Source organism: Empidonax traillii, unplaced genomic scaffold (genome assembly GCF_003031625.1).
Source record: "Empidonax traillii isolate 1590-97213 ecotype Southwest subspecies unplaced genomic scaffold, ASM303162v1 scaffold848:size342660, whole genome shotgun sequence".
NCBI lineage: Eukaryota > Metazoa > Chordata > Aves > Passeriformes > Tyrannidae > Empidonax > Empidonax traillii.
This window is the reverse complement of record NW_020956041.1, coordinates 582-14,852: the sequence shown is the minus strand read 5'-3', so window position 1 is coordinate 14,852 and position 14,271 is coordinate 582. Positions and strand designations below refer to the sequence as shown.

At 42.3% G+C, this 14,271-nt stretch overlaps 1 protein-coding gene across 1 annotated transcript in view; it reads right to left on the bottom strand.

Moving 5' to 3' along the window:
- Positions 1–13,589, bottom strand: part of BMP2K (BMP2 inducible kinase) — a 36,651-nt gene extending 23,062 nt beyond the window's left edge. Inside the window, exons 1-3 of the mRNA XM_027902201.1 lie at positions 13,532–13,589; positions 1,065–1,183; positions 621–726 (exon numbers count right to left, since the gene is read on the bottom strand). Coding sequence (XP_027758002.1) covers positions 621–726; positions 1,065–1,121 — 163 coding nt within the window. The 5' untranslated portion in view covers positions 1,122–1,183; positions 13,532–13,589. The remainder of the gene's footprint in view (positions 1–620; positions 727–1,064; positions 1,184–13,531) is intronic.
- Positions 13,590–14,271: the final 682 nt, after the last annotated feature.

The window sequence follows — 14,271 nt, the reverse complement described above, 5'->3', positions numbered from 1 at the left end:
TAAACTTCAGATAAACTTTGCAAGTTAAACTCAATGGCAAGTTCACTCCGTGCATATGTGTGTGAAGGAGTGGAGATCCAAAAACTACTTGTTTTTACATATTGTTTGAAAGAAGGTTACATTATAAGGGGTAGGACCATGGGACTATTTTCTTTTGGCTGGCATTATCAACACTTGCTATGTTATGCTCATTTATAACAAGTCACCTGGCAGGTAAGAGTAAAGTATCTTCAATCTATTCATCTAACCCAAAAATAGCAGAGCAAGAAGAGTGGTGACAAGTTTGGCAATTTTTCCCGCAGAATATGTTCCAACTACATGTTGATTAGCACAGACAGCAGAACACACACACTGATTTCCCTTCATACTCACAGAATTAATTTCCCCATTCCTAATTATGCTCAGTTACAAGGGCAAGTCAAACTGACTTTTACCTTTTCCTGGGAGCTCAGCAGCTCAGTGCCAACAGCAAAGTGTCACAAACTGGTGGGATTGCAGGCACGAGGTATCTGTGTTCACCTCTTATGTTAAGTGGTTCTGAAAGTTCTAAGTAAAATCCCAGGTGATCCTACAAATATCTTCCCTGCATTTTATCTGAAAACCCAGGAGCTGTCTCTTACCTCGACAGTATTCCATGAGGATGAGCACCTCCCAAACATTATCACTTATTGAGTTGACAGCACAGTCCAAATAGGTCACAATGTTCTTGTGCCCAGATAACTCTTTCTGAAAAAGAGAATGTAAATTACACTTCATTAGCAAAAAAAAAATGAAAAGAGGAAGAATTTCAGTTGCCACTGCAGCAGTGGAAGAAAGGTCTTTTGCTTGGCAACCAGATGTACTGATCAAACTGACTGTGATACCAGATACATTTTTAATAATTGCTTCAGGAGTTAATGACACACCAACCCTAACAGCATTACTTTCTGAAACTAACAGTGCAAAATCAGAACCATAAGGTCAAAACAAAGCAGGACCTAGAAACAACTATCACTGCAGAGGCATTAGGTGTGTGTATACCACAAGCTGATTCATTCTGCAGTTACAAGTAACAGCCTTCTTACCATAATAGTGATTTCTCTCTTGCATATGTTGAGATCCGGCACATTATTAACACACATCCGTTTGAGTGCGCAGCGTATCCCACTGTGGGTACGCACCAGGAAAACCGTTGAGAAGCCACCTGGAAAACAGGAGTGTAAACAAAGGAAGCTACTGGAGTTTGTAGTTTCTGTAATCAACACCACTACATGCTAAGGAACGAGTAAGAAAGACTATGTCAGTCACTAAGTGATGAGTAACAAACACCTAAAAAAGTTAAAGATTTGCTATCACACTACATTAATCTACAGTCAAGTCTTCTTGAAAAAAAAAAAAGGATTTTGCTGTTTTCTCAAAATATTAAATGAAAATTATTGAAAACCATTTTCACATTCAAAGCAATTTATAAAGCCCAGTGCAAACTATGTATACAGGTATCAACCCTCAAGTACTTAGTCATCCAAAACCCTGAACCAAGTGAAGGTATTCCAAATCTCTAAATCCCCCAACACTTGATAAAGGTTAACATTAATTCCCTAAATCTACATTTTAAAACATACAAGTAAAATACTAAAACAAAATAAAGTCTTGCGAGACGCTGAAGAAGCCAAGCAACTTTTGAGGTTAGCCTCAAGATCTTCCCTGCACTCCCAGAGAGTGCAAGCAATCAGTTCTAAAACAAGTGTTTTTATTTAAACCACACTAAACACACTGAGTACAATTCAGCATCTTCTCACAACCAGTCCCACCAGGCATGTTTAGTCCAATCGTGGCCTAAAGTGCAAGCCACAAGTTGAGCCCACCTTCCAGCTCCCCAGCGCGAGGGGGTTTTATCCTCTTCAGTGACAGAGAAGAATTACAGGGGCAGGGATTATATTATACCCACAAGCCAAGTGAAACAGCAAGTACTTCCAAATGCTCGGGCAAACCAAAGGACAAACCAACACTCCCCTTTTTTCTCTGTCATCTGTTAGTCCTGCCTACTGCTCAAGGCCTCAAGGAAGTCACACTGCCATTGCCTCAAGGCTCACACGCAGAGAGCCTTCCACAGTTTTAGGAAATCCGCCTCACAGGAGAGCTCGCGTAAATCCACGCCTTCCTTAAGTGACTGCTGTCTGATCGTATGCCAACTGCACCTTGGGAATGTTCAGCAGCGCAGGTACACAGTCAGGACAGAAATATGTGAATTAGAGCGATTAACTCCTCGGATAATCAGGCAGCCAATCGAAATGCACGTGTTTCACGTCTCCTGATAGCATCTGCAAGTGGTGTTGATCAAGTATAATGCACCTCACTTAATGCAAGTCTCATGAGCCTGAGCAAAAAAGCACATAATCACTTCCACTCAAGAAGCTAAGCTCTATGAAGAAATTTCCCTTGAAGATTAAATATTTATTATTTTTAAACTTAATTTCTCATTCAGTCAAATATGATGTTACGCTGTCAAAACAGAATTACTGCCAATTTTAGCACAACAGCCTTACCCTAGAGCCCTCCCAAAAATTTCACAGGACACAGTCTTGTTTGCTCAAGCTCTAACGCTGAACTCCAGCCTGGGATGAAATGATCCAGAAGGGCTCCTTAACATCAGCATGGGTAATCACGTCAGAGTGATGTGCAGGTCTTCTTTACTGGAAGAGGTTTTGAACTATCCTCACAATAATAGTACTTGCTTTTAAGCACCAATATTTGACCAAAACCATAAAGCAGTACTCAGATAACAGACAAGAGTCATAATGATAAAATAACTATCACTTCCTGGTTTTTTAAACCAGTTTTTACAGCATTAAAATTCTGAGTAGCAGAAGGACAAGAAGGAAAAGCCAGATCTCAAGTTTCCCTGACAACAGTTCTGACGTAACCCGAGCAGACACGAGTGCGTAAGAACCACCAGTGCAAAGTAGTGAAAAGCCCCTAAATCCTCAGCAGAGCGCTGCTCTCGCCATCAGGTGGCGATATCGGCCAGCACTTGAGCGCTGGGGAGCCGTAAAAGCAGACCCGGCCCTGGTTTCGGCCAGAAAATCTGTGACTGATTTTCCATCAGTAAATATCGACACCATAAAAACGCTTTCCTCCGAGGGCCAAGTGGCACAACTCTGAGCCAAATCTCACTAGGCGAACCTTATCTCAACCCATGAGTTCTCACTATTCCCCTTCCCATTCTCTCTTCAATCCCGCTGAGCTGCCTGGGGCTCAGTTGCTGTCTGGGCTTAAACTATAAAAGACCTGTACGAGCTTCATCTCTTTCAATCCTTCATTTCCATCAAACTCTGAGCCCTGAACCCTCAGTTACACTCCATCACATTGCACTTTTCTCTGAAATATTTGCTAAAAAGAAAAATAAATATAAAATAGCACCTGAAGTTATATGAGCCAGTAGATACCTACCAGAATTAAAAAAATCTCTTTACAAAGCTCACACTTCTTAACTTACTCCCTCGAACCGTCATTTGTGCCAACTTAACTATTCCCTTGGGGATCTTATTATCAACTAACTGGCAATGTTCTGCCTTTCTTTCCTGGGCTGGGTTTTGTTTGTTTGTTTTTAATGACATTCTACATCAGCCACTTGTCTGTTTTTTCCCTATGCCTATTTAAGGTCAACCTTGACTAATTTCACAGGCCTCAACATTCATTTACACTTCACCATGTCACATTGCTGAAACTCCAACCAGGAAACACTGTAGCTGTTCGAATTCCAAGTGCCCCATTTGCTTACTCAGGTAGAACAAAATAAGGCTGAAAAATCTTCTAGCACCTTCACTATCTTTCAGACTATTGAGAGCCATTTTGTGGAGACAGTTTAGAATAACATCCACAAGCGTTCTAAATAAAGTTATGCATTATTTTAGATATACAGACAATAACCTCTTTTTAAAGTAATACAATTTTTTGAAAACATAGAGAAGCACCAAATGTTGTTCCTCTAAGTAGTGCATCCCTTTGCTATTTATTCTGCTACGTAGTGAATCCTTGGCTATATATTTATTCATTTATTATATTTATATATATAAATTTCAGTGTATTCAACTGTGTTCTGAATCAAGTTCTACCTTTGGTAATACTTTCACTAACTCACTCTGCATCACTTGATGCCTGGACCATGTGTCCATGTCTCGTCCCCGTCAATTCCAGAGGCAGATTTCCCAAGATCAGGCTGACCTGCAGCCAGAACTACCCTGCTGGAGAGATGACCCACCTGCAGAACTGCATAGCCTTCCAAGCACCGTAGTTGGCAAGCCCAATGCACTGGAGTGAATCACTTCATGGACTACAAATCCACCCAAAATACAGAACAAGACCAGCTGGAGCATCAATGTCCTTCAAATAGGCTCCCAGCAACTAAAAGAAATAAAACCTTCCTGCAAGTCCATAATGAAAGAGTACCTAGGGCCTCAAAAAGCGTTTCTAGTGCATGCTCTTTGCTGGGAAACAAAGGCAACTCTGGCCTCTAGAGCTTTATGAGGTACTCAGACACAGAAGAAGCCAGTGTCCATAGCACAGGACACCTAAAAAGAAACTCTGCAAAGGACTAGAACCCGAGCCAAGAGCCATTCCTTGCAGCTCAGTTTTGATCACATCTTTGTGCAATATATGACAAACACAGGCATTCCTGGCTCTCAGATTCCTTCTGTGATCCCCACACACTGCTAAGATGCCTCCTCTTACATCCAGCTGCTCAACTTCTCTTGTGGTGAACTGCCACGCTGCCTGTAACTCTGCATGTTCATTGACATCCTACTGGGATAATTTAAGGGCACTTGTACGAACTCTCCGAACCACCCTCCTCCCCACACAGACAGCAGTCCTTTCCCCACAGAGGCACTGCCTTCTCTCGGTCAGTAAACTGCGCTGCAGGCACATTTATGAGTGGTACGCTAAAAGCACACACAAGACATCACTGACTTTTGTGTAGAGAACACTAATTCTTGAAGCCACAAAGATTTTTATGTAATATGCTAGAGTAAAACCTTTAAAAGCGCACAGAATTCAGCCACGATTTTTTTTTAATCAGTCTTGGTCATGGACACACCTGAGACAGCTCCATCCAGATGAGAAGTTGACAGACGTTGCCTCTAAGCTCCCACTCTCAGCATTCCCAAAACCAAGGCAGAAATAGCTCCCTACTTCCAAAATAATCCATTTTTACAGACACATTTGGGAGTTGAGTATTTCTGCACTTTCTTTCAAGTGTGCAGACAATGCATTCCAAGGGACATACCACTGCTCCTTTTCCCACTGCCCACACAAATTCCCACCATGTAACAAGCTGACTATCAGGGCTAGTTTAGACAAGCAGCACTGTTTTCCTCAAATCAGTATCCGCTCCTAGGCAGCGCTGGGAAAACAGCAGCTGTGAATCACAGCCCAGCAGGACGCCACAGTGCAGCCCCAGCAGGCAGGTCTGCACCTCTGTTAACAGCGCTGCTGCCCTGCCTCGAGCAGGCACTCCCACATTTCAGTTCTCCTGGCTCCAGCTGCAGTCCCAAAAAGCTCTGACAGAAGCACAGGAGACTACCCGGGGCCTCCAAAGCACTTCAAGTTAGTGAGTGAGCTGGGAGAGCTGAATTAAATCTGCTATAGATTTTTGTGAAGCTTCCTTATTTAGTAACACCCATGCACCAGACATGTCCAGGGGCCAAACTTGAGATGCTCAAGCTTTGGTCCAGTGAACAGCAAAAGGAACAGAGCTCCATGGCCTGCAGTACAGCCCATCATACTCCTCACCCTACCTGCTTCTCAGAGTATCCAGGTGACTGGCTAGACATACTGGACTACTGCAATGACAACACCGTCTCCGCGTCACCTTCTGCCTGACTGCCTCGGCTACTCTGCTGTTGAGAAAACTAACCCCACCGACTTCCTAACGCAGACAAATTTGCTAACTATTTGAATTGAACACAGCTATTCAAACAGACACACAATTCCTGCAATATTCTAAGTTTAAGGAAAATAAAACCGGGTTGACTGAACAGCTGATTTAACGCATGTTCTAAAAAAACGGCAAGCGTCTGATATGCCCTGGAAGGAATAAGTCTTATGCACCCAAGACAAAACTGCTATTTCTTAGGGTAAAACTGATCCCTTCTTTACCACATACTGTGGTTAGAAAAATACAAAAAAAACTCCTCAAAATTTCAATTTTGAATCAAGCTGCCTGAGAATTAGTCACAACCACTGTACTACTTTCATGTATTATGTCATCACCTCCTCTTGCTGTTTACTGGGATAAAAATACACTTACACCTTTACAACTGTATTTAACAGATGCTTGTACTTAACTAATACTTCTTTTGGTCTACAAGGAAAGTAGCACGGAACGTGACTAGCAGATCACCAACAGTTCCATTAATTGACTGAGTATCAGAACGTTAGCCTCCATTCACTCCAGAAATCACACTGTAGCAGAAATCACTTGAGTATTAAACAGGTCTTATCTTAACAAACTGCAAGTAGGAAATCAGGGTAAAATTTGGCAACAAGTCACAATCCACTAGGTTTCATTCAAACACATTTCTGAAAGCTGTGCTATCATACAGACACTCACTATTGAGTTATTAAAACCAGAAGCTACATGTAACACAGGGAAGGGTACGGTACTTTTTTCAAACAAAAAGAATCAAAGCTTTCTGCTCCCAACACCTGTAGGAGTATTTGTGTTTGCAGACACTGACGCAGTCTGCTCCCAGCCTCAGTGCGGACCAGCAAATAGCTCAGCTCAACACAGAGGGGTCAGTTACCTTACGCAGTTTACAGACAGTACAGGTTGGGCATCTTCTAGTTCAGTGCCCATGGCACTGGCTTGCAGCCTGGGAACAACACTACGTTCCAACAAAGCAGGGATCTTCGGGGTGGTTTTTCCTTTGGAGATGTACAGTAAAGCAACCAACCCATGTATTTGCTTCCAATTCTTTCCACCTTTGCAAATGCACCTCTTGCACACCCTGGTACATTTAAACAGACGTGCTTGCACTTTAATAGCAGGTCAGCATTTTTAATAAGAGTTTCCTCCGTGCAGTCCTACAAAGTTCTGTTGAGTTTATCATCCACACTACACTACAGTCCTCATAATTATATCCCTAACTTGGCATTTTTAGCATTTCCCCAGCTGGCACAAACAAGTTCTGCAATCAAAAAAAATTTCAAGAAACAATCCACATTTCTGAAGCCAAGAAACACTTGTCAGGAGTGACAGCTGTTTGCAGGAGCAACCAAGATATTTCTCCAAGAGACAGAGCTTCACGTCACCAGCAGTTCCTTTTCCTAACATGGAGATTCAAAAACAAACACTAACATACACCAGAACCTTAACAACCAACCTGAATGCTAATTTTTGTCAAGTCAAAACTTTGACTAAACATTTACATAAAGGGATTACGCTGTGTAATCTAGGTCAGAAGTGTTAATTCAATTCCATTTCACTGTGCCCTTAAAGCTTTAGTCTCTCAAACTTTAGTCCACTACACACATCAGGTTACTGAAGATCTAACCAAAGTGATGCCTTCAGGCAGCATGTGCTTCCTGCTCAACTTTTTATGAGAAAGCTTCTCAACCTATCCAAGACCTGCAATGAGCATCCACTACCACACTTCACAAAAAAAAAAAAAAAAAAAAAAAAAAAAAAAAAAAAAAAAAAAAAAAAAAAAAAAAAAAAAAAAAAAAAAAAAAAAAAAAAAAAAAAAAAAAAACCACACCAAAACCCAGTCCAACAACAATCAACCAAACAACAAACAAAAAACCCCCCACCAACAACCAAAAAGCTAAAAAAGTTCAATGGCAGTTTTATCTTCAACATGCTTTCCCCCGTCTCTCTTGTGACTTTTTTCACCCAACTCAGCTCCCTCTGTCCTTTGCTCTGACCTGAAAAGAGGGAGTAGGGAGACCACAACAACATGATCTGTGCATATAGGCTGGACAGAATCACGGAGTTCCCTGTTTTACAACACCGAGGAGCATGAATTCAGTTCACTTAAGAAATGGATTTCCAATGTCATTTGCTAAATTATTGTTTTCTAAAACTTGATTTTAACTCCAATATAATCAACAAATGTAAAACTCAAAACCAGTTACAAAATGGCTAGATCAGTGGGTACAGATATAATAAACAGATAATATGCAACCACCCCGACTTCTTTGGAACTAAATTCCATTGTCATACCACATGGTTACCAACCAGTTAAGAACACAAACACCATACACTTATTTGCTATGTAGTTTGCTTTCCATGTTCCTTAAAATCACTGTTTTCCTTGTGTTTAAATGTGGAATCACAAAAATTCAAAGCAGAGCAAGTCAGAGAAGGGATCTCTAAGCTCATATGTGACTGACCGGCCCACTGAATGTCCCAAAGCAGCCATGGCACAGAAAACAAGGCACAGCACACGGTGTGCAGCTCCAGCCCAAGGGCTGGTTCCATGGCACCCTGGACAAGTGCCACCTCTGCTGCAACACAAAGACAAGAGGCACCGGCCATGCAGACAAACCAAGCCAGAACCATTGCAGACTAAGGCAGATGTCACAGGAAGATTCTCTAGTTTGCTATTTGTCTAAAGCATCTTGCACATATGGAATTCATAAAATGAAACCCATCTCTTCACTGCTGGAAAGAGTCTACAGTAGAGTCTAACTTACACCTTCCCATCTGAGTGTAATCACCAGGGAATTCACTGATCACTTTTTATAAGTGAGTGTGACCAGAACCGGATTGACTGGCTGGAATTTGTGTTAAAAACATCTAACACAAATAATTGAGGCAACTAGTAGAAGGATGTTCATTATCTCACCTCCTACTCTGTCTGCAAATAGTGGTGTATGTTTAAAGCAAAGGAGCATGCCCAGATACAAACCTATCTGGGATAAGAACAACAGGGGACCAATAGAATCACAGAATCAGCCGGGTCAGAAAAGACCTCTGAGATTATCAAGTCCAACCCTCCATGCACTACCATCGTGGTTACTAGACCATGGCACTAAGTGCCACATCCAGTCTCACCTTAAACACCTCCAAGGACAGAGAATCCACCACTTCCCTGGGCAGCCCATTCCAATGCCTGATTACCCTCTCTGCAAAGAAGTTCTTCCTAAATAAACTTTCTCACGAGCAAGGATCAGAGATCCAACCTGCTTACACCAATAAAGAGAACTAAAAACCATTTTAGGAAATAACACTTGCTTGGCACCTGCATGGGGGCAGGCAGTTATTGAAGTTCCATCTGTGCTGAATACATTCAAACACTTCAATTTGCACATAAAAAAATCTCTTAAGACTGCCACCTCAGTTACAGCACTTTTATGTCTGAGATTCCAAACTTCACACTGACGCTTAACAACTTAAAAAGAGACACTGAAACTTCTAAACCATATAAGCAGCTTGGTCGCTATGCTGCAATGGCAAGAGGATTTTGAGTATCAGAGTCAAGATTATCAAAATCATTTAATACTTCTCATACACCTACTGTATTTCAAGGCAGAGTCAGTCAACAGCAAGAACTCAGAACAAGGAAGTTATTCATGAAGTGGACCAATCTGCACACTCATATTTGTGAGTAAGTCTTCAAAAATCAAAATGCTAGGACCTATCCACCACCTAACCTCAAAGATGTCTGTCAACAAAAGGCTGCTCTTACAAATCCCACTACGCAATTCCATATCAGTTTAACAGAAGAGCAAGTCATATGAAAGACTTTAAATAGTCCATTTGATGGAAAAATCCAGAAATCACAAAGCTGGGAGAATAATACTGTGGATTCACACCAAGACTAGAGGCACCTGAAGACATCTGAAGACCAAATCAAATCAGATGCAGCACACTGCTTCCTTTTGAGTAGCTGTTTGATTACACTGCTTTTAGAACTACCATAACTATATAAGCTTGCTTTGCTACTTTCAGAGTGCCTAAGAAGCCTCTGGATAGCTCATTCTGGGATAAAATAATGCTGCTTCCACAAATTCTCATGAAGCAAAGTCTAAGTGATAACCCACCTAAACTCATCTCAGGGTGAAGGTCTCAACTTCACAGACACTGACTGTGCTACTGAGCTCTAGGGAGAGACAGAAGGGCTCCGCAGGACACAATTATTTCATTTGCTTTTTTCCAAACAGCTTGTTTTCCTGCACGTCCTGCACAAACCAGAACCGACCCTATGCCTAATGCTGACATACCAAATTTCATTCACTCTTCCTATTCTAGTCTCATGAACACATGATGAGTTCAGTCACATCCTTACACATGTATGTCAGAAGAGTAATTTAGTGCCTCATATTGTTTAGTGATCTATTTGATCCATACTGCTTTCATAGTTACGTGCAAATAAATTACCCAAAACAAGAAAAAACTTGTTTAGCAAAAGTTTCTCTAAATACAAGCACGTTCAGCTTTTCAACCTATAGCAATTGCAAAAGAACGTCATTAAACGTCTTATCAATCAGTGACTTCCGAAGCTATTTTTGTTTCCTAAGAGGCAAAGTCCCGCAACAATTACTCACTAGAACTGCTACTGAAAGACGAGATGCACAGATAAAAATCACAGTCCAAGTAGCAAATTAAAAAAAATGACAAATGAAATGAGTCAGTACAAAAGACCTAAAATAAACCAGGAATTGGACCATTGTGATGTATTGATACATAACTCCTAAAGACTTGCGTATTAGTTTCTAGGCACCACAGGAACAAAACCATCCAATAAAATAATGTGCAAGTTTGGAAGGAAGCCCAGCATAGACATTACTCTGAATAAAATCTCCTCAAGCCCTGGAATATCAAGAATTCCTTTTGTAGTTTTGTGTGTGGCAATCAAGGCACAGCACGTTACAGAAGCTATGAGGAAGAAACCATCTCAGAGCCAGGATGTTCCAGACTCTACCTGTACCTCTTGTACAGACTTGTACGACTTGGGGCACATCCCTTCATCTTTCTTTGTTTCTCCATCTGTGGAATAATGTCTCTCCCCGAGGCGATGTGATGCTCTTCACAGCAATACCAGGTTTGACACCTCTTGAAGAGCGGGATAAAAAACGCTCAGAGGTGTTCAGTCTCCCATGAGCCTACATCATCAATTCCTCAGCACTTTCACCACTTGCCTCAGAAGCAGGGCAGACATGAGGAGAAGCAAGGAGAAGCAAGGACTCTAACACCTTTACAGGGAGAATGCTACAAGTCTGCCAGTTTCCAGTTCCACAAGACAGTGTCCTGTAACACTTGGGTTTATGTTGCTCAAGGATCAAGCTATTCAAACCAAAAGAAATACTCCCCACTTCATTAAAACAGACCCCTGGGATCAAGTGCTTTACCTATTTTTATTTGGTAACCTGCCCTTTTCTGTGTGTTTTCCTCCACCCTGCCTCTGTTCAGAGACCCAGTTTCATGGCTGACCCCACCCATACCCAAGACATCCCACTGCAACTACTTAAAAGTAACCAACCTAGAAAAGCGTGAGCAAGGAACGTGTGAAGCAAGAAAGGAAGCCAAAGGTTTCTACTTTCATAACCAGTAGACAAACACTCAGAGACTGAAATCCATTCCCAAGACAACCAGGAAGGCAGAAGAGGAATTCGTGGTCCTTTCTTGTCAGCAGCTAGACAACGACAAAGAAAAACACAGACCCTCTCCTTTCAGAGAAGGGGTTTCATGCTCACCATCTGTCTTTCTACACTGGAGAGAAAAACACAGGGCGAGCCTACTGTGGCACACGACAGGCTAGAGATGATGTGACCTGCATCAGTGCACAGTTTCTGGGCATCACTGGGACCTGCAAACTACCCTCAGACCGCCAGCTCCAGATAGCAGAAATGTGCAAATACTCTTAACACTTCAGGATGCAGCTGTTCAGCCAGCACACTAGCAGCTTTTAAGCTAAACCTGCAAAGACAGATGAGGAAAACCTTCCACTCCAAAACAGATGCCTGCATAGGACAGCACCTCGGGAAACGAGGATGCAATTAGGTGACTGACCACGCCTCTGTCACTCCTAAACCTGTCACCTGACTTGTACACTCCACACCGGCAGGCACAGAGCATTCTTAGTGTCAGTTAATACAGCTGTGCTTACAAACACCAACTCAGTAGACTGTGGCAGCCTGCTTAGCTACAGCGTTACAGAGGCAAAAAATAGCTACAGCAAGTAAAATATAGCACAAGGTTAAGGAATTAGGAGAATCAAGACAAACAAAACACTGTAAATCAAAGCACCGCCAGAGACAAGCAGCACAACCTCACTGAGCACCTGAAACATTTTCCCTCTGAACCTGAGGAGAAACCTATTCAGCCAGAAGTGAGACACCCACCAGAGAGCAGGTGTGTGCACATTGACAGCTACAAGCTACATCTACAGCTGGAAAGAAATCCAAGTTCACACATTTAATATGCTTGTAACTGTACAGACCTGTAACTGCACTGCTCCCTAGAGACCTACTCCCATCTCTGGTAGTAACTCTGGTTCTCCATGCACAGAACAACTGTACAAACCCTTCCACATGGGTAACACACTAACGACTGGCAGCTCTGCTATTACACTAACAACAGCCCTGAGAAATATATACCCTCTTCCCAGAATTACTGGTTTCTAGTTTACACCTGTCTGAAAAGGAATTCCCCTGCTTTTAGCTAACAATTTGTCTTTTCCATACTGGCATGCAAAACACAGATTTAATAACAAACAAACAAACAAACTTTCAGTTAAACCAGTAAAACTCACCAAAAAATTAAGATCCTGCATGGTTTGCTTTAGAGCCAGGCCCTGTCTTTCCCAGGCAGAGCTCATACATCCTCTATTATTCCATGCTACCTTACTCTTAGAGGGTGTCCAGGAGCTTCCTAGCGCAACACACACACACATATACCCACCCTTTGTGACTACTGTAGCATTAGCACACTTTACCAAAACAGCTCTGCAAGGAAAAAGGCAGGGAGATGGCATATGCATTGGTTACATCTGCCCTTTGTCAAAATTTGGCAAAGGAAAGACGGCTTGAATTTCTGCATCATCTTCCCATGATACTGCTACAAATCAAGTTCCTTCTCCTGTAACCATGTGACTCTTGGCCACTATCCTGAAAACTTTGTACAGGATTACCAGATTCCCAGGTACTTGCTCCGTGTTTAACTACTTCTGGGCACACAAAAATTAAATGGATAACATCCTTGAAAAAGAACATAACAACTGTGTGCAGTTCAGAGATGTGACCTGTCCACATATACACAATGCAGAAAAGAGTGTCCTCAGGGTGTCCAAGGACTAATAACTGGATAATCAGGAGCATTAGACCACGTGTCCTAGGAGATCAACTTGGTCTTAAGTGTACAACAGATGCCTTTGTCAGCCTACAGTTGTTTCCCAACGTGCTCATTTCCCCATCCGTGTCCCAGAGGCACAGGAGAGCTCTGGAGAGTACGGTGACAGTGACTGTTGTCCCCAGGTACCGCCACAGTGTTGAGCATACCAGCTATGTAATGAGCTTAACTGAACTATGCTACATGAAAAGACACCTTTACTTGCATATTGATGTGAGAGCGGGATCACGTGCAAATCCCCCAACCACTTCCTGGTTTGTCTGCCTTCTCATTACGCAGAACACAGCCACATCCTGCAACAGCCAAACAATGCTCTTGTTTCAAGCTGTGATCTGCCTTCACTAGGCCTAAGAAACCAAGGACGAAGCACAAGCCCTACAGCACAGCCTCCCTATCTTTCATCACTCAGGGATCCAAAGCTGGTCCGGGATCTCTGCACCTGCCAATCTGCAGCTACACTTGCCATAAGGCAGCTGTGCCTATTTTTGGGACTGCACAAGAGATCCGTGTGTATTGTATCAGACTCTCAGCCAAAATGGAAATCAGCAAGTTTATAGTACTGATGCTGCTTTCTGTCCTCCATATCTTCTACTCCAATATTAGCAAAGCCAAACTGTTTGAGACAATAACAGGGTTGACCTTTACAGTCATATGCAAACGTAGATTCAGAAATCTTACACTCTGGAAAAATATCAACATGACCAATCCCAACTCAAATTCCACAAGTTATCTTTCCAGACAGCCTTCCAGCTCATAATCCACCTGAACAACCAAACTAGATTACAACTGAAAACAAAACAGCAGCTACTGCAAAGAGCAGCAAGTCATATGGCATAACCACTAAATTAATGAAGATGACCAATAATGAACATGTCAGCCCCATAGGAGGAGACTGCCATGCCACAGTCACAACAGAAGTGACCCTGCACCAGGGGTATTCA